Raw genomic sequence first — 21,549 nt, 5'->3', positions numbered from 1 at the left:
TTTTCCCTCTTTTCTTTGAAATGGGGTTGACATAACTGAGAAATATAGTGTGATTAGATTTGGCAGGCTGCAAAAGTAAACACTACATATTGACAACACCATGGTGGGATGCTTACATGTGAGGATGTGGACAGTGGGTGAGAAAATGAGTGAGAAGATGAACTTTTAACGTTTGTCTGGGATGGACTTTAAAAAGACTTTGAGTGTAACCTAAATGATCCTGTGGTCGGTTACTACATTCATCTGCTCTTTGTGCTCCCTCTGCTGAGATTTAAGTCATCATTGTTTTTCCCTTTGCAGCGTACGATGTTAGAAACTGTATGATGTTTGTAATAAAGTGTGAGTTTGTACACGACTCTCCAGTGAATCGTATCACAGCATTTAAATGCGCTCTTTCACTGAAAATACTGCCTGGTGACTTTGTAAAAGAGCAATATTGTAAAGGGTGATTAAAAGGACTTTCAGACAACATTCACAAATGACTTAATGGAAGAGAGAAGTAGCTGGCGAGAAGTTGGCATTTAGAAACTGGATTGAGGTAAGAATGTGCGTGTTGGTGATATTTGATTTTCACTACCAGTCCAGTTAATGAATGCTGCAGTTAAGCATTCCAAATGCCTCATTATCTGCATACCGTAGTTTTTGTTTTGCATATATGTTTTTACATCTTACAGAAGTCAGGCTACAGAGAGGGTTTTTTTTTAAGGTGTCTTGCTGCCACAGTGGCACTAAGGACGATTCACAGCCCTGGTTTTCTCATGTGTTGCAGTCACTCCTACTCACCCCCTTTTTTCCTCTCCCCTCCCACCTCTCCTCCCTCCTACAAGTCTCCTAGCCCGAGGGCAGGTAGGGCATCTCGTTATGGTAGTTGTAGTCCGGGCAAACCTTCTGGACCAGGCGGTAGTCCGTACTGTAGAAGGAAATGTAGATACAGATGACCTTGAAAGGCTTGGAGCAAATCCAGGACACGTGGCTCTGAATCTGCTCCTGGAAGCAGGTCTTGGACGGGTCGTAGTTGCACAGCGAGGTGCGCTTGCTGCGATCCACCTTCTCATAGTCCACGCGGCAGTTGAAGATCTTTGAGTCCTTGGGGTAGACCACGCTCTGGCGCTCCAGGTCAAACTCCACCGCCTTGACAGGTGGCACCAGGCTGACTGAGATGTTGCCCTGGCCTGTGGAGTTGTGGCGGAAGTAGACGCTGAACGTGCCGTTACCGTGGTCCACAATCTTGCCAGTGATCAGCAGGTTAAGCCTAACCGTCTTGATATTGGAATAGAAGTCTCCCCAGCCAAACATCTTCTTGAACTTGCCGGTCTTAACAATGGGCCGTCGCTTGACCCTGGAGCTGGAGGCGTCGGGTTTGAGCAGGTCGCTGCCCAACATCTCCCAGAACTCCTGTTTAGAAAACTCCTGCTTGGAGAAGGGGACCGGGGAGCGATAGGGCAGCTCCAGAGAGGTGGTATTAGCAGCTCTGCTCTTACTGTGAAGCATCCAGCGGCTCAGGGGCGAGAGGGGAGCCTGCCCGCTCAGGAGGCCCACCGTCTTGGAGGAGTCGCCTGAAGAGCTCTTGGGGCTGGAGGAGTCGTCTTCTTGACCCAGGGCCACCTGGAGAGCGGAGGTGGAGGTGGGGATCGAAAAAGAAAATAGAGAAAGAAAGGAGGCAGTTATTAGCAGGGTAGAAAGAAACGTGGACAGAAAACAAATTAAAGGTTTAATCGATACTTAATTTACCGTTCATACCTCTAGTGGTAGTACCTGTGACATTCTATCAATGTTATTTATATATATATATATATATGTGCTTGAAATTTTGCAGGTATTGCTATTATTACATTCTTTTGTTTACCTCAGCTGTGAGAGAAAATACTATGAACAGTAATACTATGAAATTACTGTCTAGTTTTCACACAGCCGATGTAATTCCCTCAGCTCACTAGTAATGGGCTCATATGCGTCCTTCGAGCTTCTGGTGAGGCCAGAGGGATCAAAGAACAGATCCAAACATAAAATCCACTCCAAAAACTGAATTCACATAAAGCGTGTTTCTCCTGTGGTCTTGGGCAGTTTAATCAATATTTCTGAGGGTGGACAATTTTCTACAAAGGCTATAATCCTGTAAAACAATAAAGCTCCGTCATTAAGAAAAGCTTTCCAGAGTTGTTTCTCTGACAACACAGGTTGGAGGTTGATTTATATACTTATAAACTGTCTGAACGCATCAAAAGGAGCAGGATTCATGCAAACGATTATAAAACACTCATTTCTACATTGCCTAAACATCGCCGAAGGTGCTATCTCAATGTTTGCCTCTCAAAGAATCTAATTTTCACTGGAACTAAGTTGGAAAAGGTCACTTGAAGATCACCTAACTGGAGAGAAATTGTTCTTATATAAAATCTTAAAGGAAGAAAAAGTAGAAAGCAGACGAAGCTGTGTTTCCTGTTTTAAAGTGAGCTTTTTGCTTCTTAAGCACTGAGTCTGAGAACAGGGGAAACTATTATTGCCTCCAAAGATTTGGTTGGAGGATCAAAGTGTTTGAGAAAGGGGAGTTGGGCAAGCGGGGTGGGGGGGGGGTGAAGAATAAAGTGTAATGTCCAATTAAGACTTCCAGTGTTTTAATTAAAGAAAAAAAATCTGTATCGGCACACACACAAAGCTGTCAGATGTTAACATCAACTGAGGGGAGGGGAAGAGGAGCGGGGGAGATAAGATGGTGCTGCTGTGCTCAGCAGTGGCTTTGTGAAGAGTGTGTGAATGTGAGAGCAAAGTAATGGGTAATTATTCAACGGTAATGATCTATTAACAGGTAGCTTCTGTCTAATGTGCCATGGAAGTATCCAGCGTTATTATGTCCTTTGGATTTGGCAGTGGAGAACACACACACACACACACACACAGACACACACGTCGTTTGTGAATTTTGAGTTGTGGTAAACGTGAACAATAAGTGATGCAAATGTGAACGGCGGGATACGTTTGTGTATGTGTGTGCGCTCCACCCGGAGAGGTTTTACAGTGATGCATAATGCATGCATTCCTGTCTGTGCTCTGATCCATCTACTGTCTTGACTGCCAGGGCTTCCTTATACAGGCTTAGTCAGGATTATTAAGTCTGACTCATTTTTATTCCATTTTATGCAGGTTTTTCAAGCTCTCTCAGATTTGTTCACTTGCGCCGCAGTCAGTCAGCGATATTGATTTTCTGTCTCTCTAAAAACACGTATTTCCTTTCATAACAATGTGTATCGCATTTCAACTGCCTTGCGAGGATTCCCGCTGATGTGGTTGTGGTCTGGTGTTTGGACTCAGATGAGAGGACTCCACTCTTCCCTTAATCTGGCCCTATTACCACCGGGTGTTAGAGGCCAGACGCCCTCTCCTCTAGTTACCTGTCTGCTGCTACGCTACACTGGCGCTCAGATCCTTCAGCATCCCCACAGGGGCCCGTAACAGCCTTGACAAGGACTCCTTCCTCTTGAATCAGATAGTTCTGATAGCTTCTTTGAGAATCCCAAACTCATTAATAATGAACAAAAATTTGGAGGAGCTGAAGATGTATTGATTTTAATGTTTTCAAATGTGTCTTTGTTTTTCAGAGGGGGACATGAGGCCATGCAGTATGACTTTGATGACAAATACACTATTCTCCACAGCTCCTATTGAAGGACTAGTTTGTGTTTGATTTCTCTTGCTGCTGGGCACAGAGGGTAGCACTCTGCCTGCCTCCCCGGATAGCACTTAAGAGCCCCCGCGGCGTCCTACAAAAAAAGCCCTTTAGGGCTCTAGGGTTCTTCAAAAATATTCCACCCTTGATTTCTATGAAACTGCCCCCTGCTTTTAAGATTCTGATCATTTTGCCAGAATCGACGCTCGTCTAGAGTGACTCTCAGATGGCGCCAACACTCGTATCTGAGCAAAAACATATTGCAGTATGTTTTGTTGTAGCTTACATATTGAGCAAGGCATCCCTCCCTCTCTTGCACAGTCTTCATTAGGGAGCCTGGGAGGCCAGGCTGCAGGAGGAGAGATGAAGTGAGCATTGTGCCATTGTTGAACAGAAGATTTAAGTGTCTAGCACTGCTGGAGGTGTCAGATTCAGTGTGCAGCATCATTGTCAAAGACAAATGTTAAAATGAGCTTCATATGGCTCCGAAAAAAAGAAATAAAAACCGAGCCAGAGCTGTAACGATTACTGCAGTGAGAGAACACACACACACACACACTGTTGTTTAATTTTTGCAGGTAAATGGTCACTTTTTAAACACTAGAAGACCTGGTGAGCAATGCATATCAAAGGTCACAGAGGTCACACATTATGCCGCAACATATTTTTCATCATTAAATATTCACTCCATTCTGAAAAACTGCATACTGCTACAACTCTCTCGCCACTCTGCATTTAACTAGGGGAGTATATGAGGTGTAAGATTTAACTATCAGCCCGCTTCTAACTTTGACTTATGCAATGTAAGCAAGTTGAAATGGTGTAGAAAAACCCCAGAGTTCACTGTTGTTTTCACATTGCCAAAAGATGAATGCATTGCTTCATTTTAGTGGAATATTTTAGCATGTATAACCCAACACTGTTTTGTTAACAGCTGAGCACTAATGTTGTCTGCTGTGGGTATTTACACCGCTCACTGGCTTTCATATTCAAAACACAGTCCAAGAAGTCATCCTCAAATAATATCTAGACCAGATTTATAACATTAAAGACGAGTTAAAGAAATGTGCAGCAGCAGAGAGACGTTAGCTGTTCACTAGGTCGCTCTAAAATATGCACGTTTTACCATCTACATAGTGTAACACAGTAAAAGGTTGCTTTGAAAGGCCAGAAGAAGTTACTTTGAGACTAAGTTTGTTTTGTTTCATGAAGCTTGGCAAGATGTATCCCAGATTTAAGTACTGTAGGCAAAGTGTGGGCGATGGGCAATCAGGTCTTAGTGAGGGGGCGGAGGTTCAGAGTGATTTTGTCATTTGTCATGTGCGCTAAGTGAGTCAGTGAAACGGCTGGAGAGGATGGGAGGTGGCTGCAGGCTCTGTCGCTGCGGTAATTATGAGTCATTCAGCCTCAGTGAGCACAGGCCCCAGGCCTCTCTCCCAGCAGGGAGTGTGGGGAGGGGAGCGATCCTCACAAGCCTGCCAGCTCCACAGGCAATAATCAGCCTGTTACAGTGACAGGTACAACGTTTTAACCCCTTTCCCTTGGTGACAGAAGCTCACTGTTGCCATGAAATAGCACAGAGATCAGGGAGCCACTTAACTGAAATCTGTGCCATAACTCTAACAGAAGCAGGGGACTAGTGGAGAAGAAGAAGAAGAAGAAGAAGAAGAAGAAGAAGAAGAAGATTGGTCCAAACTCGCATGTTCACACATTCAGACTTGTTGAGTTCCTGGAAATGAACAAGGGTCGCAGATATCCCACCAAAAGCGACCGTATTTTACTTCAGATACGTGGGGGACTAGAGCTAGATCCAAAATCATTCTGATAATTGATTAATTGTTTGAGTCATTTTGTTCCAGCTTCTGGGGGTCGCTGGAGGTGATGAACCCACAGAGAATAATCACCCAACTCTGCCCCTCAGCTCAGCGGAGCGTTTTAGTGTCTTTCAGCCCTGTTTTGTGCAGTCTTTGCATTGAAAATAAACAGCAGATTAACCAATACTGAAAATAATTGCTAGTTGCAGTTGCAGTTGCAATAGTTGCAGCCCTAGCAGTGACTCTGGTACAGGGCTCTATTTCTTCAATTATTTAGTATTGTTATTACTATGTAATAAAGCTATTTTATTGCTTTTACATTTGCATCCCATTAATAACTGATTAAGTCAATTGCAGGTGAAAAGATTCCAAGAAATCTTATAGTTATATATTATACTATAAATAATATAGTTATATTTGGTGAAAATGTGACAATTTTTAGAGTCCAAGTTACACATGATCATAAAACAGCTTTTCAATGACAAAATTGAACTTATATTTATTTTGCTTCACTTTGAAATATAATCATTTAAATGTCTTGAACTGCAAAAGCTCACCAGGATGTGTGTGTATGTCTTTGGTGTGATGTGCGATGTTGTGAGTACATTGAACTTGTGTTTTTATGGATGCATGATCTGGAATGAAGTAAATTGGTTGATTTATCGATTGATTTATTGATTGACTGATACAGAGAATCTGCCTGTTGAGCCACCCAGTGGGGAGAAAGCATGTAGAGCTGACAAGTTCAATAAGCTCTCCATTTTCCACTGACTGTTGAGATGAAATCTTCATCTCTAATATGACATCAATTTTTAATTAAAGACCCAGGCAGCTCAGATTTCTTAAGTGTTCGTCAACGCTTCATTCTTTCTTCTTTTTTTTTTCTCCGTCTCCTCTCTGCGTCTCCAGATCTAATATGCTCACTGCAGGAGACTTCTCTGTTACATGATTAAAGTCTGAAAATGGCTGTGCCCTTATAACTAATTATTCTTCTGGCTAGTGTAGATCCAAGAGGAGGTGAGGGGGAGAAAGGTAATTTCACAAGAAACAAGCCATTTTACTCGTAATGAATAATTTACTCCAGCTTAGATCTGCAGTGGGTGAACAAACTCACTACACTCTTTTTATTCTAAACTCTTTTTTCCCAGTCTATTCTTTCTTTCTGCATCCTCCACCCGCCTTCCCAGCTCATTTTGGACAGGTTCAGTTGTGGGGTCCCAGTGGACTTGGGCTCATTTTGTATGCTCAGAGAGAAGCTGGGCTCTGAATTGGCTATCAAATTTTTACATTATAAGATATTGACAAGTTGGCGGTGCAAGGAGGGTGGAGAGAGGAGACAGGGGACAGTTTCTCCCCAGTTTCTCCCCGGGGAGAGCGGGAAACAAAGCATGGGCTGATGGGACGGAGCTGATTAAAGTGCCACTACAGGATTCACACCTGTCTGGTAAAAACTGGAAGGACAATTGTCTCTTGGAGGTTCGGGTATAAAAAGCTTCAATCAAATGCTGTCTTGTCAAGAGGCTGTTGTCCGACTTAATGCTCCAGTCTTTCAGCTGGATTTTGAACCAGGAGCTTAAAAGTTTCAGTCCCCAACAAAAAAAGGCAAATGAATTATGCTTTCTTGTTATGCTCTTAAGCAAAGCAGTTAAACAGCTTCAGTGAAGGCGCTAAGTGGTCAAATAAAAAAAAACAATGATTTAACTGTGCAGCTCCCAGCTGGCAATGTGCGTTACTGTGTGAATGGGCTCCGTTCACACTTAAACTAAAAGGCAATGAATCTTGGGATCCGCTCATTAGTGGACAGCTTTAAATACAGATGTGGTTGCACCCAGAATGCGTTGGGACTCACTTCAGCGACATTTAGAGGTGGGCCAGATGTGCCCACATTTGTAGAGTGAACATGAATGTACCCCTGACTGCTTTGAAGCTCTGTCAAGCTTTGCAGATTGCATGCACATGACTACAAGACTACCTTCAAAAACCCAGTTTATTTGCATATGCCACGCAGCTCGGACAGCAGAGAAGCACCAAACTGCCACAACAATCTGCTTCTCTGGCTGAAGTCAAGCTTTTTTTTCTGGTTTAGCAGCAGTCTTTAAGAGATAAAACCAAATGTGACCGGGGAAGTGAAATCTGATCACAAGTGCTTACTTGTGAAACATTTGACACGCATCCTGACAGCAGGTGTGAACTGCAGCAGAGTCACCAGAGAAACAACGTTGTTCAAACTCTGAAAACAACCTACGTGTGAATTGACAAGTGACCTCTAATAACTGTCCAGGAAGATGACAGCATTTCTTCAAATAACATTTGTTAACTTTCAGTAGTCAATGTTGGTTTCTTTTAACCAACAATGCAATCTTCCCTTAACCTTAACCAAGCAGCAATAGATGCCTAAAGCTAACCAGACCATAACTACAGAGGCAACAGTCGAGACAATGCTTGCATGTGTCATTTTTCAAACAGTTGTATGTCATGAAAACCAATCTATTTTGTGCTTTATCTTATTTATTTAATCTCTGTTTAATCAGGCCCTCTCTTTGGGTCAGTGAACCTCTGGCAAATAGAAAACACTTCAGCTCTTCACAGGGTCACTGTGAAGTGGGGCATGGACAAGTGCACTGCTCAAATTGTCATTTCCTGGAGAAATAAAGGTTGAAATAATAACTAGTCATTGTTGTCCTATTTTCTACAGCAATACATTCTCAATTCAGAAATCACTGCACTCTGCAAAAAATGTTCCTGTTATCCATTTATTATACTTGAAACGCTCTTCTTTCAAGCGCAGCCAAATTCCCTGATCCCTGTGGCTGTGCACTGCTTTAATTGGAAACCCCCGTAAAGACCCTCAGTGGGCCTCGCCTGGACATGTGCACAACTCTGACCCTGAAAATCACTGTACCGTCACCGGGCAGCACGCTGGTGAACTGCACACTAGATGTTCATTCACGCAGAACAGACTGTTTACAGATTGTGAGAGAATTGAGAATATAAATGGGCTTCTGCTCCCCCGTCTCATTCTGCCGTGTTATCCAGCGGCTGCAGTCGCACCACGATGAGGTCAGCGTGAACCTCCGAGCCTGCGGCATCAGAAAAGCTTCAGTTTCCTTCAGCATTAAACTACACTGACAGCCTGGTGTTCCCCCTTCAAATAAACCCACGTCCCCTTGTCCCATGTCGCCTTTTTTAATATTGTTTGGATGCCAACAGATCTTGAAATGATGAAATTTTCATTCTATATTGACACTTTCCAAAACATTTTCACAATGCGGTAAAAAAAAACTTTTACTATTGTCAATTCCAGCAGAAGCTCACTGAAATTAAAACGTCTGTTATGGATATTCCCATCCTTAGTTATTCCTCCGTGTGAAAGTCAAGCGCATCTTTATCTGGATCCCCTGGGAGTTATACCCACTCATTCTACCCGGAGCTACGAGTCATTTTCCTTTAAGCTGTGCACCGTAATCCACCCTTCACTATCCAAATCAGCAGCCAAACCTATAGATATTCTTCCAGGATTTGCTCTGTCTCCCCTGCAGTCTCCCAGAGAGCAATGCCACAATAAATTGTGCTGGTTTTGAGCAGACAACGTATTCCGTCTGAGGACAGCTCGCCGCTTCACTATGAAGGGCTGTCAGTGTGTCAGGGAGCATGCTTCTCTCTTGGTCTCTCTCTGTCTGTCTCTGCTGTGGGGCTGCTGGGAGCCTGAGGGGGGTGGAGGGGAGGTGGGAGGACAGGGGGATCCCCCGCTGGCTTCCTTAGTGGGTGGTCAGGGGGGAAGAGGTGCACCTCTGGGGTCATTTTTGCTGTGGTTGTGCATAACTCAAGCTGTTTCACACCACAGGCAGGAAGCCACAGAGGTTGTCTATTATAACCAGCAGCTCTGCTCGTCCACTGCTTCTTCAGGGTTATATATTGTTTGTGATTGCTCATTGTTGGGCTATTTATTTGAACAATATAAAATGAATGAGGGAAATAGGTTAAAACACAAGGAAAGAATCATACAGTTACACCAGATGTGCTGGCAGAGCCAAAGAAGCCAAGAGGCCGATTGTGTGGCTTCTCTTCAAGAGTGCACATCAAATTTAAGGAGACGTTTGAGGATGACAAACAACAATCATGCAATTATCTGTGCAAACCAACCACTTTCACAAATGGAGATTCACAATAAAAAGGTGCCAGCAGTCGGCAATGAGGAATCACTTAACATTTTTTTTAAATGCTCTGGGAAAAGTTAACAAAAGTAGTCGCAAAGGATTTCTGGATAAATCCGGCGTTTGAAGTTTATGAAAATGCAGACTGAAGCTGAGTGAAACTGAACAATCTGTCGTTTGTGGATTTGGAAAACAGCGATCAGAATCATGAATGCAGAATCTGTAGGCAAGAGACCAGATTTGGTATCAGAAGCGTTCTGGTTTCCATTTGTAGTCCGTTTGTAGTCCGAGTAGTATTGACCAATCATGTTTGAGCAGGCTTTGGTTGCATGCAGGTAAACAGTCCGCGTGGAGTGCAAAAGAGGCGGAACACATTGACCGAAATACTACACCAGAAGCCCTGAAACATTAGCCGTTGCCCTTAGAGGCTAAATCATCGTCAGAAGATCGCAGATAGGTTCAGAGATTGAGAAAACAGCAGCAACTGAGTGATTTAGTTTAACTATAAAGGTTCATATTGTTTGTTTTGTCCCACTAGCAGTCCTAAAGCTAAAGGTATTAATTCTAAATTTATTAATACTGTTTTACAAGATGAGAAAAACTGCTTGAGGTTTAATCGACTAATCGTTGCTGCACTATAAATCGGCGTCAGTGCGGTTCCTGTTTCATGCACAAGATAAAATTATAGGAAACATCGTCTGTGTGCTCATATATTTCAATAAATCAACATGTATCATATTATTTTCTTTTGCAATTGAAGACAGTCATAATGATATCCTTCCAGTTAAACAAGTTATGTCATCATTACTCCGAGGACTCATGTTGAGGTGACTCTCACACTCTTGATTTCCCAAATAAAATGAAATGAGTTTTCTCAATACGGACTGAAAGTTTATTAAACTTAATTTAGAAATCGGATTTAGTTTGTTTAGTTCAAGTCTCAGGTTGGATGCTATTTAAACAGTGTTGGACTGCTTCACCCAAATTAATGGCTGACAAGAGAAGATGAAGATAAAGATGAAGATGCCACAACCTGATAATTGTCCCTCGAAAATCCTTATGAGTCTTTATGCACTCACAGGGGGAAAGCACAGGACGGGCGTCATCAGCACAATAACCTGTTCTGTCTGCTTCCACCGTGGTTTTGCAGCCAAAATCCTCCCTCATGATAGAAATTTGACAATTATGAATGAGTTTTGTGTTCCCTGCGTCTGTGTGGGATGTGAGCTGGAGAGAAGAGGCTTATGAGCTCTGACATGCAGATTGCAACAGTGATGGCAAAGAGGGAAGACTCAAGAGAGCGAGAAAGCCAAAAAAATAAATAAAATTTGTATTCACCCTGCTGCTACTGTCTTACATTTGTGTCTGCATGCAATATATGCTGTATCAGACAGTGAGGTTTTGTTTTTTTTTTCCATTTGTTTTCTCAGGATTAAGGTGGTATTTCTGCTTAGCCGGGGATATATCTGGGTGGACAAGGTCAGCGACCCTGCGAGGAGGACAGGTATCTAAGAAACATGAATCTAAGACTTTGTGACAGGCCAAAACGGAGAGAGGAGCCTGATGTGGATAGAATTAGCGCCAGACAGCCTCTGCATTTTAATCTTACACCCAGATACTCAGGTTTGCACAGTGTGTGCTGTCTTTTGGTGTTCCAGGCAAACTACAGGCAGTTGTATACCTTTTGTTGTCAGTTGTCGTCGTACTGCTATGTTATAATTCAAATGTCCCATTGCTGTGGTGCTCTCTGTACAGCCTAATCACACCCCCTTTTTTGTCATGAAAGGGATTTTGGCTCTGTGAAGCCTTCAATGTAAGGACATAATTTGTTTTTAATTGACGCGCCGTGTTAAATAAGTGCGTGTTTCCTTGCTGATGGCAAAGTCAAATGGAGGGCGATGGAAGTTTAGAAATGGAAAACATACAGTAACAACATACTGATGTGGATTCATACAAGAGTTATGTTTTATTTCTATTTTCAAATTACCTACATGCCCAGAAAAGAGTGTGACACGTAAACCTTGGAATATGTATGAATGTCTTTGAAACCGAAATTCAATCTGCAATAAGTGACACTCTGTGCAGAGCTACAGAGGTGAAACTCAGCTGGCGAGCGCGATGGCCGATGTCTGCGTCCGCACTGAAAGCAATCAGAAGGAGTATAAAGCCGGCCTGTCTCTCATGGCCACAGAGAGGCTACCTGAGGCGCATCCTTTCCAGAAGATTCTTGTGTGAGACAGCATCTGTGAGCTCAACGTGAGCGATGCATGAAGGGCCGAGCTCCTGCATCCCCAGCGATCTTCCCCACATGAAGGTTACAGCACGTGCAAGGTCAGAATACCGAATAAATAAGCCCTTTTGGGGGTGTCCACGTGTATTAAGTGCAAACATTTATGTCTCCATGTAGACTGCTAACCTCATAATCTCTGAAAGCACTGAAAGTATAGTTTTGTTCCTTTTTTCAGAAAAAAGAAAAAGAAAAAAGTATTAATAGCATTAATGATTAAGAGAAAAAATTTACTTCTCAGAAAAGTGGAGTGATTTTGGAGTAATTTCAATGCCCTGTACAGGGGCACTTCATTCTTCTATTGGAAGATATTCCAATTGTTGGAATTGGAAGAGCACTTGCTGTTCACCTCACCCCCTCCCAAATTTCCCCGGCTGGTCTGGGGATTCAGATTGTCAATCTTGTGCTGTGCACGGTTCAGCCACACTGCTGCAGTTGTAATTATATGTGGATTAAGTGTATTTTTCTTGGATGTTTTTGTGCAGAAGGAAGAAAGAATCCGTGATGACTGTCAATGAGGTGCATAAACCTCTGAGGCATCTGTTTAACTCGTACCTTTTTTTTTTAGCACTTTATCTACTTCATCCTTACCTCCTCTCGCTTCCTCTCATTTCCTTTGTCTTTACACACTGCACTCTGTACCTGCAGTCTATTTTCAATGTGTCAACTTTTCTTCTATAGGCCACCTGTCATTCCTCTGCATGTAGTGTGAGATCATTTCACCTCCCGTCTGCTGCATCCGTTGAGTGATTAATTGACTTACAAAGACAATGACTTTAGAACTCAAACGATAAGTCAATTAATCGATCAGTTGATTGAAAGAAAGAAAAATAGAAAGATAAGCAACAATTTTGTTAATCGATGAATCGTTTAAGTAATTTTTTCATTTCATTTGACGGTTCCAGTTTCTTAAATGTGGCACTTTCCTGCTTTTATGTTACAGTGAACAGGATATCATTGTTTTTTGTGGGTCAGACAAAAAAAAAGCAATTTGAATACGTCGCCTTATAGACCAAACTATTTATCAGTTCGTCGTGAAATTAAAAAGCAGATTAATCTGTAAAGAAAACAGTCGTTAGTCGCAGCCGTGTTTCATGTCTTGGCTCTGCTTCACCAACAACTGACCGCTAATCACAAGGACAGTGAAGGGACTCTAAAAATATGAAACTATCCTCCTGAATATCCCACAGATTATTCTCTTGATATATGCATATTAGCCACTTAGTTAACCGAAACAAATCCAGGCAGCTCGCTGAGCATCACAGATGAAAAATAACCCTAACCGCTGCCAAAAATAAACATAATTTCTCAAGCAGTCAATTATACAACTGAGATTGGTTTATATTATTCATAACCCTCCATTCAAATACAGAGAATAATTAACATTTGAAACACATCATTCATCACATAAACAACAACCGGAGTGGCACCTTGTGTTAATAGTCGTCTATATTAGTAGTCATTTGCAAAAGGCCCCTCGAGACCTAAACCCTCTCTGAGAATTGCAGAGCTATTACAACAGAAAATGATCCAAATCGAATTTTAATGCATAGTAGGCTTATACGATTATTAATCACTACTCTGTTGCATAATAAAAAGTTACTTAATTTATTAATTGCTCCATAATTTATCAATGTCACGGGGCTAATGAATTACCCAAGATCTCCTGCTGAGGGATGTCATGTACGTTTTCTCATAGATACATGGTCTGGAGAGGGAGAAAAAAAGCCCCAATTAATTTCATTATCATTAGCCACAGACCTTTTGGGTTACAATAGGCTGTAGCCCTGCAGCTCACAAAACGCTGCCAGAACCAAGACAACACAAGAGTGAGTGTTAAGCCTATTATCCCGCACTCTTGTATCTAGTTATACAACGGCTGAAAAGGCGCTCATCCCCCATATTTTAAGTCAGCGTGTGGTCTCTTCTCTCTCAGATCTGCTGAAACAGCTCTGTCTCAACTAAATAAATCTGTGTGTGTTTAGACTTTCACAACCACTGTCTGTTAGACCTCACATCACCAAAAGGGCCATTACTTTCCACTGAGCACCTGAATAATACCTTAATATGAAACCCACAAGGTCATCCTTGAAGGGATGCCGACACAAACGGCTGCATCAGACAAGCACTCAACCTCACTTGAATATTTCCACTGTACTTGTGTTTTTTTGGAGCTTGTTCATTTCCTGGGCCCTGTGATACTCAGCCCAGGGGTTTCCGAGCAGAAGGAAGAGGAAGTTTTCTCATGTGAATCAAGAGCTGGTTTCTCATTAAAGGCTGCTTTTTAATAAATCTGCAAGCGTACATGAAAGAGGAGTGGGTGATCCAAATTTGATTGTGAGGTTATGTAACGTTGGACGTGTTCATTAAGGCTACAGAAACCGTTCATGTTTACAGTGTTAAAGGTCAGTGGGCGTCCTTAGGAAGGTGTCACGGTGTGCTCGGGTAAAATATATTCTGAGATTTTAGTATTCCTTCATTTTCATTTTCATTCTGCTGAGAGGTTTCACTCAGTTCAAAGTTATCTCACCACCGACAGTATAAATCCTGTATTTAATCAAATCTGACACGAAGGTGAGTCCTCAGAATAAAGACTTCACAAAAAAGAGCTGCTTCTTTCTGCAGACACGGAAAAAGTACTCCACCCTCTGTGTCAGAGCTCCAACAGTAAGTCTGGCACAGTATAACCACATGGCCATTACCCCACGACCTTATGGTGCAAATGAATGTCACAATAGAAACACATCTGATAAAACATGTCGTGTCTGGTCTAAGTTCTTTATTTTGAGGCAGATGTGTGGGCTGCCTTCAGTTTACATACAGCTGTGTCGGCGGTTTGCTTGGCTGACACGAGCTTTGATTCAATACATTCACAAGAAACTGGGGAAAGCTTTGATATTATTTTGTAAAATGCCTTTGCAGTGTTTGTTTTGCCTTTTTTCTTGCTTCGGCTAAAAGTGGATGGTTTCACTTACGACGCATGTGCACTTTTAGTGTTATAATTTAGGGGAAAATGATTACTTTCACGTGCAGCTACATACTTTCAAGTTAAAAACACTGATGTGGCTCCAAATACGCACAGAGTGGCACACCGATGCTGGACAGCGGCGGCACGGTGCGCTCCGCACGCTGACAGCACGAGTGTCCGCTGGGATTAGAGATCCCTGAACCCAGCATGATTAATATAATGTATTTAATAAATATAAGTTATGGCCAAAATAACACAGACATCAGCACGAACGCGTTTGGAAGCAGTGAGCAGAAAGCAGCAGGCGAGAACTATCTCTGCATCTCTGCAAGGAACACATGACGACTATAGATCTCAGCTGATAGATTTTCACGTTAGTCCACACAATCTGTGTCTACTTATTTCTTATATAGAGTTTGGAAGTTTTTGGTGCAAATGGGGCGCAGACACCTGATCGCACCTCATGACGCAGGTACAAGGTGTTACACGGATGATAGAATGTAAAGACTACAGTGTGACTTTTCCCCTCTCCCACTCTTTCCTTACCAAACAAGCGGTTCCGTTGAGGAGGAGTAGGATGAAGCCGCGGTTGGGACGCATCATTCCGGCGCGTAAAACCCACAGCTCCCCCTCCCCGGCAGCAAAAGACAAAAATCAAAAAACTCCCGCACACGGGCTTTTCCTCCTTCAGGAAGACGCTCTTCCTCCGGCACCGGATCCCTCTCGGCTGACGCGCGGTCCCATGTCCAAGACAGGCTGAACTGCAGCTTCCACAGACCTAAAAAAACCCCGCTGGAAACCACTTGGAGTCCCCCCCCTTTTTTGTCTTTTCTTTTTATTTCTCACCAATCCCGGGTTTGAGTCAAATTAGTTGTGATATGAGAAATCCATGAATATGCGGTAGGCTGTTATCATCCATGCAAACAAATGAAGAGATCCCAGCTCAGAGTGGACTGGGATGACTGGGAAGTGGGTTGATCATATCTGGTCATCGGTGCCAGTGGAGATCCTGAGCTGCAGCCTCCTGCAGAAACTGAGCGATGCTGAGACTGGCAAGAGCGAACACACGTTTTAACAGTTTCTACTCTCTCTCTCTCCCTCTCTCTGTGTGTGTGTGTGTGTGTGTGTGTGTGTGTGTGTGTGTGTGTGTGTGCCCCCCTCCCTTATCTCTATCTCTCTCCACCTATCCAGCATCTCCTCCTTTCTCTCTTTCAGCCACTTTCTCTGATTCCATCCACTCAATTCATTCTGCATTCAATCAAATAAAAAACAATTAAAACAAATAACCAGCACAACAATAAACATCTGTTCCACTTGTATTCCAGTCCCATTTCTGACATCCGTTTTTCAACCCACAACAGCCTGCCTCACTAATCCTAAACACTGAGGGCATTTCTCATCACCAAGCCTGCCATTAAATATAATCATCACTGCGGGTGGGTGAAATCATTGATTGGTCCGTTTTCACACCGTGCTTGTCTCAACAAACACAACTCCCATGTCACAACTGAGGATGTTCAAACTGAGGATTGCAGCTGCAGGAATTTGTCACAAATCCTGGTCCTCACGCGTGCTGTCACATCTCACGATGTGATTGTTTGTCCTCCCCACAGGCCCGGGCAGTGATCCGGAGCCCTGCTGAAGAGTATCGACGTACGCGGTGAGCACCGATGAGGCAGTGACCGTCACCTCGGTGTCAGTGGGGTGTGATTAATAAAGACTTTCCCCAGTAACACACAGTTCATTCGGAGCAGGTTAATGGACTGAAATGCAAGATACCACTGCGCAGGTCCCCCCGGCTCCATTCCTGCTTAATTGGACTCATAGATGAGCTGTCCTCGCTCTGTCCATCTCTGTGTGTCTTTCCGCTCTGCAGCTCTCTTCTATCTGACAAGCAGCACAGATGATCTGTATCTTTCTGTCATCAGGTCAGAACCTTTGCAATCAGGGCTATTTTGTCCTGGATCAACCCTTTTAAACCGCTCTGATCTGGTGGTTTTCCCCTCACCTGCTAATAATGCATGTGGTGTTATCTGCCTGCGCTGGTGTAAAAGGGTTAATTGATCTCAGTTCCGGGGTTAATTGGCTCGACTGGCCTGATGCTGAGGGACCCGACCCCTGAAGGTGCAAGGTCAGAGCTGAGGGGTCACCGGGGGAGACGTCAGTCCAGAGTGACTGAGACATCAAAGAGTTTGGGTCCAGGAAAGTCAAGACGACTGCTCTCTTCCACCCATCGGACTGAGCACACATACAGATTCACTGCTCATTATGATGCAGGAGGTGCTGATGAAAGATGGGAATGAGCTCATCGACTTAGGAGGTTGCTTGATCTCTCTCTCCCTCTCTCTCTTTCTTTTTTATTAGATTATTTCAAACGCTAAACGTGTCTCTGTATAATTCGAGGCGGCCTCTTCAGTTGCCCAGGGTATCAGGGAGCTCTCTGGGAGAGGAAACAGCAACCTATAAAGGGAGATCCGCTCCCCGGCCCACAATCTGAAGAAACAGCAACCATAATAAAACGACTTTTAAAACGGAGCACGTTCATTCATACACACACACTTTCACTCCTGCACATAATTATAGGGCCATAACTCAGTCTGTATACTCTCTGGGGAACAGCCAGACAAGCGGCTGCTATTTTTTACTCACTTGGAAAAAAAAATAAAAAGCAGCAGTGTGGATGCTAAGATACCCATCATTTGACACCCAGGATCGACTTATCTTAATGTTGTTTCACAGACGACTCGCATCAGCATGACAAATAGGAATGCGTGTTTGTGTATTTCCTTTTTATTCCGCTCTCCTGCCAAACTCCCAACAATTGTGCTCAATCATTGCATTGCTTGACACGTAATCCTATTTCACAGTATAATTCAGTTTGAATGAAGAGCTGCAGGCAACAGACAGCCTGGTGAGATGTCAGAGACCCGGACTGCAGGGTCTATAGACGAGCATTGGCTGCCCTCTAGTGTCTTTTGTCTCTTCTGCACCTCCTGGATGGAGGCAAAGCTTCAGCAGTGGTGGCACTAAGGGGTGATGGAGGTCATTTAAAGGGTCACTTCACCCAAATGTCAAATAAAACAATGTTTCCGCTTACATCGAGTGGTACATGCATGTAGTTTTATTTGTCCAGGTTTTGAGACAATAAAAGGAAGAAAGGAAGGGGATTTAGTTTAGTTGCATATTTACATTTAAAAGAGACAGAGCCCCTGTTACTCTGAGTTATCCGTCAGCAGTTTTCTTATGGATTATGGTAATCTGTCTCTGGTTGACTTTTTGAGCACTTTACACACACTTTCATCAAGTCCACAACGCTGCACTCTTCCATCAAGGGAATAACCCACAATGCATTGCACTATGAGGTTAAAGTGGTGATGAAGGTGGAGTTCTGCATTGTAAAAAACAAACAAACAAACAAACAAAAACATTGGAAGGAGTCAGTGAAGGGACATCGTCACTAACCAACACTGCATGCACTTGTTTTCTCTCACGATGGTATTTCAAAGATGTTAATTTGGTCCCACAGAAGGCGGCGGCTTTTCTTATAAACAGGAAGAGAGCAACAAACAGTCCAGTTCATTGTCTGAAATATCAGCCTCAATAATATCAAATAAAGTGCTGTCCCATTACTCAGACAGTGTTTGGAGCCCTCATGATGCTGATGACACAGACAACGTCAACTAAAGTCTGTGTGGATTCAGCTGAAAGGGCTCAGAGGGACATTGAAACTGGAACTATTTCTTCTGTAAAAGATAGTTCCAATAAAAACAGTTCACAGGATTATAGAGAGTGAAAGTCACTTTTTTAAAGCTTTAAGCAGCACAACTAAAATCTCAAAACCAGATGAGATAAATCCAAAAATATGTGGATACCACTGATGGTAAGTGAGGAAATATGTTTCTTGTAATTTGTGTGAACTGCCCCTTTAAATACCATGAACAACGTTTCAGGGGCCAAAGGAATCAAACTTATATGAATTCTTAATTTTCTTTTTGTTTGCATTTTTGTCATGCTGCTGATCATATTTATATTTGCAAATTGATCTCACACCATATGTAATGCAGATGTGCAAGTGCTACATGTACCCAGATGTGACTGAAGAGTGAGCAACAATCCTGAACTCCAGCAGCCACCAGGGGGCGCTGCAATCAAAGGAAACCCCTTGGAGCCGACGAGCGCCGCTGGCTCTGTGCAGACTCCTCCTGCCTGGATATCAATAACCTTCCATCAAACCTGGGAGACTGATGTCTGACAACGTGGACGAGGTGTCTTGTCAGCGTTTGTTCCTCAGTTGTGAGGAGCACATGAGCTGAAAAGAAAGAAATCTGTCTATTTCTGGCTGGTGTTCCTGGTTTGGGACGTACAGATAGTATCAAGCTTCAAGCCTGGAACATATTTGAGTCTCTATCTTGTTTCAGTGTGACACAATCTGATGTACTGCACCATCTGTAAGTACAATAATAGTGGGAGGGGGGAAATTTACTGTAAAGAAATGCCTGATTAACACCAGCAATTACTTTCTCTTTCTATGTCTCAGCTTTTCCCCACCGCTCCGCTTCTCCATCTTAATCTTTAATCATCAGAGATATAAATATACGAGGCACTTCAAGCTAACAATGGACTGATTGAATCTCCACGAGCTGCCCTGCGACAGCGCAGTCAGTCATCGAGGCCTCTGCTAATCAGTGTCTTTCTTGAGAAGAGGACAGGGCACGATAAGAGAACAGGTCAGGAGGGAAGTGGGAGTGATGACAGACGCTGGCACTAGAAACATAAGGGATTGGGGGGATGAAGGGAGGTTTAAATGTGGATCGAGGGATGAAAAGAGGTTTGGATGGATGGAGGAGAATCAAATCTCCAGCTCTGGGGAGGTCTACACACCCAGGATCCATTAATCCTGTGCAGATCCCCCTTTTCTTTATGTTTCATTTCCTCCCTCTTCCTTGAGAAAAAGGAAGTCTATAGTTTTCCATTTACTTTCCCATAATCACAGTATTCTCTTATCAACTGTTCAATCATTAAGTCTTGAATATGGCTTCTGTATTTTAATGCCTGTGTGTATTTTCTCTCTCTCGTTTCCACTGAAAACATTTTCTGAAGTTGAGTATTCTCCTTCTAGCACCGCCTTGAGATCTGATGTGAACTTTAAATGTACCACAGAGGGTTAATTGAGTTACAGGAGGGAAGGGTTACACATTTGGGACTTGTCAGCTTTATAATTTTCCTTCTTTTTTCCTCACTGAAGAGGAGTGAATTACTTCCAGACCTTGACAAGGGAACTCAGGAACAGAGGCTGGTTCCATCCAAACACTTTGGAGGGAAATATCTTGACAACAATGAAGACTTTTCTACTCTACTTCTCATCTAGAGACACTTGTCCAACACCATTAAACATCAGCATGATAATATCCAATGGTTGTTAACATGAATGTAAATATCAATCTATTGCATAGATGTGAAGCATCTTCATAAAGCTGAACCCGTGAAGAGAGGAGATAGGACAGGATCCTGCAGGAGTCTAGATCCTGGTGGTGGTGAAAGCCAGCAGGTGGAACAGAACATGGATGACAAGGTGTTGGGGAGGTGGTCTGAAAGACAGAATGACAGGATTGAAATATCATTTAAACAGCAGCACCTAAGGACCTAGTGGCTCTGGGAATGTGAACAGAAAGATCCAGATATGGTTTAATCAGAATTTGTAAATGCAAGGAGTGAAAATGTGGAAGAGATGACGAAAACTAAAGCAGGAAGAAGAAATAACAGAAATGTATCAAGAGGAATAAAGAAAAATTCCCCAAAGCTTCATGGGGTTGAGCCAGTCTGACAGAATGACATGATACAACATGGTCTGGTCATCAGGCTGAACTTTAGTGGTCAGAATCAACGACAGACTGACTATTTGGTTTTCAAGCATCACAGCTTCATAGATCCACTTGCATTGCTGTAGACTTTTAGTCTGGTTTCCTTTATATTTAGTGTCAGAGTTGATGAATTTATTACTCCAAATTTCATTTCATTACTCGTTGTTGTCAGCAGTGTTTCCAGATGAGATCCGTTGAAATAGATTATAGTTGTTTCTTGGAAAGGAGAGACTGACAGAAAAGAAAGTGTTAAGAGTTGTTTCTCTGTGGGCTGAGAACATTCCTGAAACCTTTTATAAAACTCTTTGAAAACCCATTGGAAAATGTCAAGAATGCTTTGTCATCAAGTCTAAAACCAGGCTTTCACCAAACAACACTGCAATAACTGCGACTTCCAACTGCACAGTGGCGCCTCTTTTAAAGTGTTATGAAAGAAAACGGCAGGGAGGTAGTTTTAATCGGAGGAGACAGTACGGTAGACCTACGCTCACATTGGATGACACACGATCTCCGTAATAATCCGCAAACCATTTTCACAGTTTCAGCCAGAATACGTCGTCATCTGTTCACGTGCTTCTGATCAGTCGTGAGTCTCTGCCTGCTGACCGGTCCACGGCTCGTGTTTGGGTCCAGGCGTGTCTAAAAGTGTTAGTGACTCACTGCTGCATTGCTGTTTGTTTGGGTTCTGACAACATGGGGGGTGAGAGTGACTCAGTCTTAACACCAGTGGACGTCAGCCTCGGCACTTTCCCTCTGTCTATACTGTTTAACCTCCATCTAATACTAAAAATAAATATCTCA

At 43.0% G+C, this 21,549-nt stretch overlaps 1 protein-coding gene across 1 annotated transcript; it reads right to left on the bottom strand.

Annotated features, from left to right (window-relative positions):
- Positions 1-831: 831 nt before the first annotated feature.
- LOC139300406 (neurexophilin-1) lies at positions 832-15,490 on the bottom strand. The gene is made up of 2 exons (XM_070923485.1): positions 15,434-15,490; positions 832-1,605 (listed from the first exon to the last, which is right to left on the bottom strand). Exons 1-2 carry the CDS (start codon positions 15,488-15,490, stop codon positions 832-834), a joined length of 831 nt encoding a protein of 276 aa, XP_070779586.1.
- Between the last annotated feature and the right edge of the window lie 6,059 nt (positions 15,491-21,549).

This window comes from Enoplosus armatus, chromosome 17, assembly GCF_043641665.1.
Source record: "Enoplosus armatus isolate fEnoArm2 chromosome 17, fEnoArm2.hap1, whole genome shotgun sequence".
Classification (NCBI taxonomy): Eukaryota; Metazoa; Chordata; class Actinopteri; order Centrarchiformes; family Enoplosidae; genus Enoplosus; species Enoplosus armatus.
Note: the sequence above shows the minus strand (reverse complement) of the source record. Positions and strands in the feature narration are given on the sequence as shown.

Coding starts and splice junctions, on each gene's coding strand:
- LOC139300406 (XM_070923485.1), bottom strand. CDS start 15,490: ATGATGCGTCCCAACCGCGGCTTCATCCTACTCCTCCTCAACGGAACC. Junction 1,606..15,433: donor TCAACGGAACCGCTTGTTTG/GTAAGGAAAGAG, acceptor TCCGCTCTCCAG/GTGGCCCTGGGTCAAGAAGA.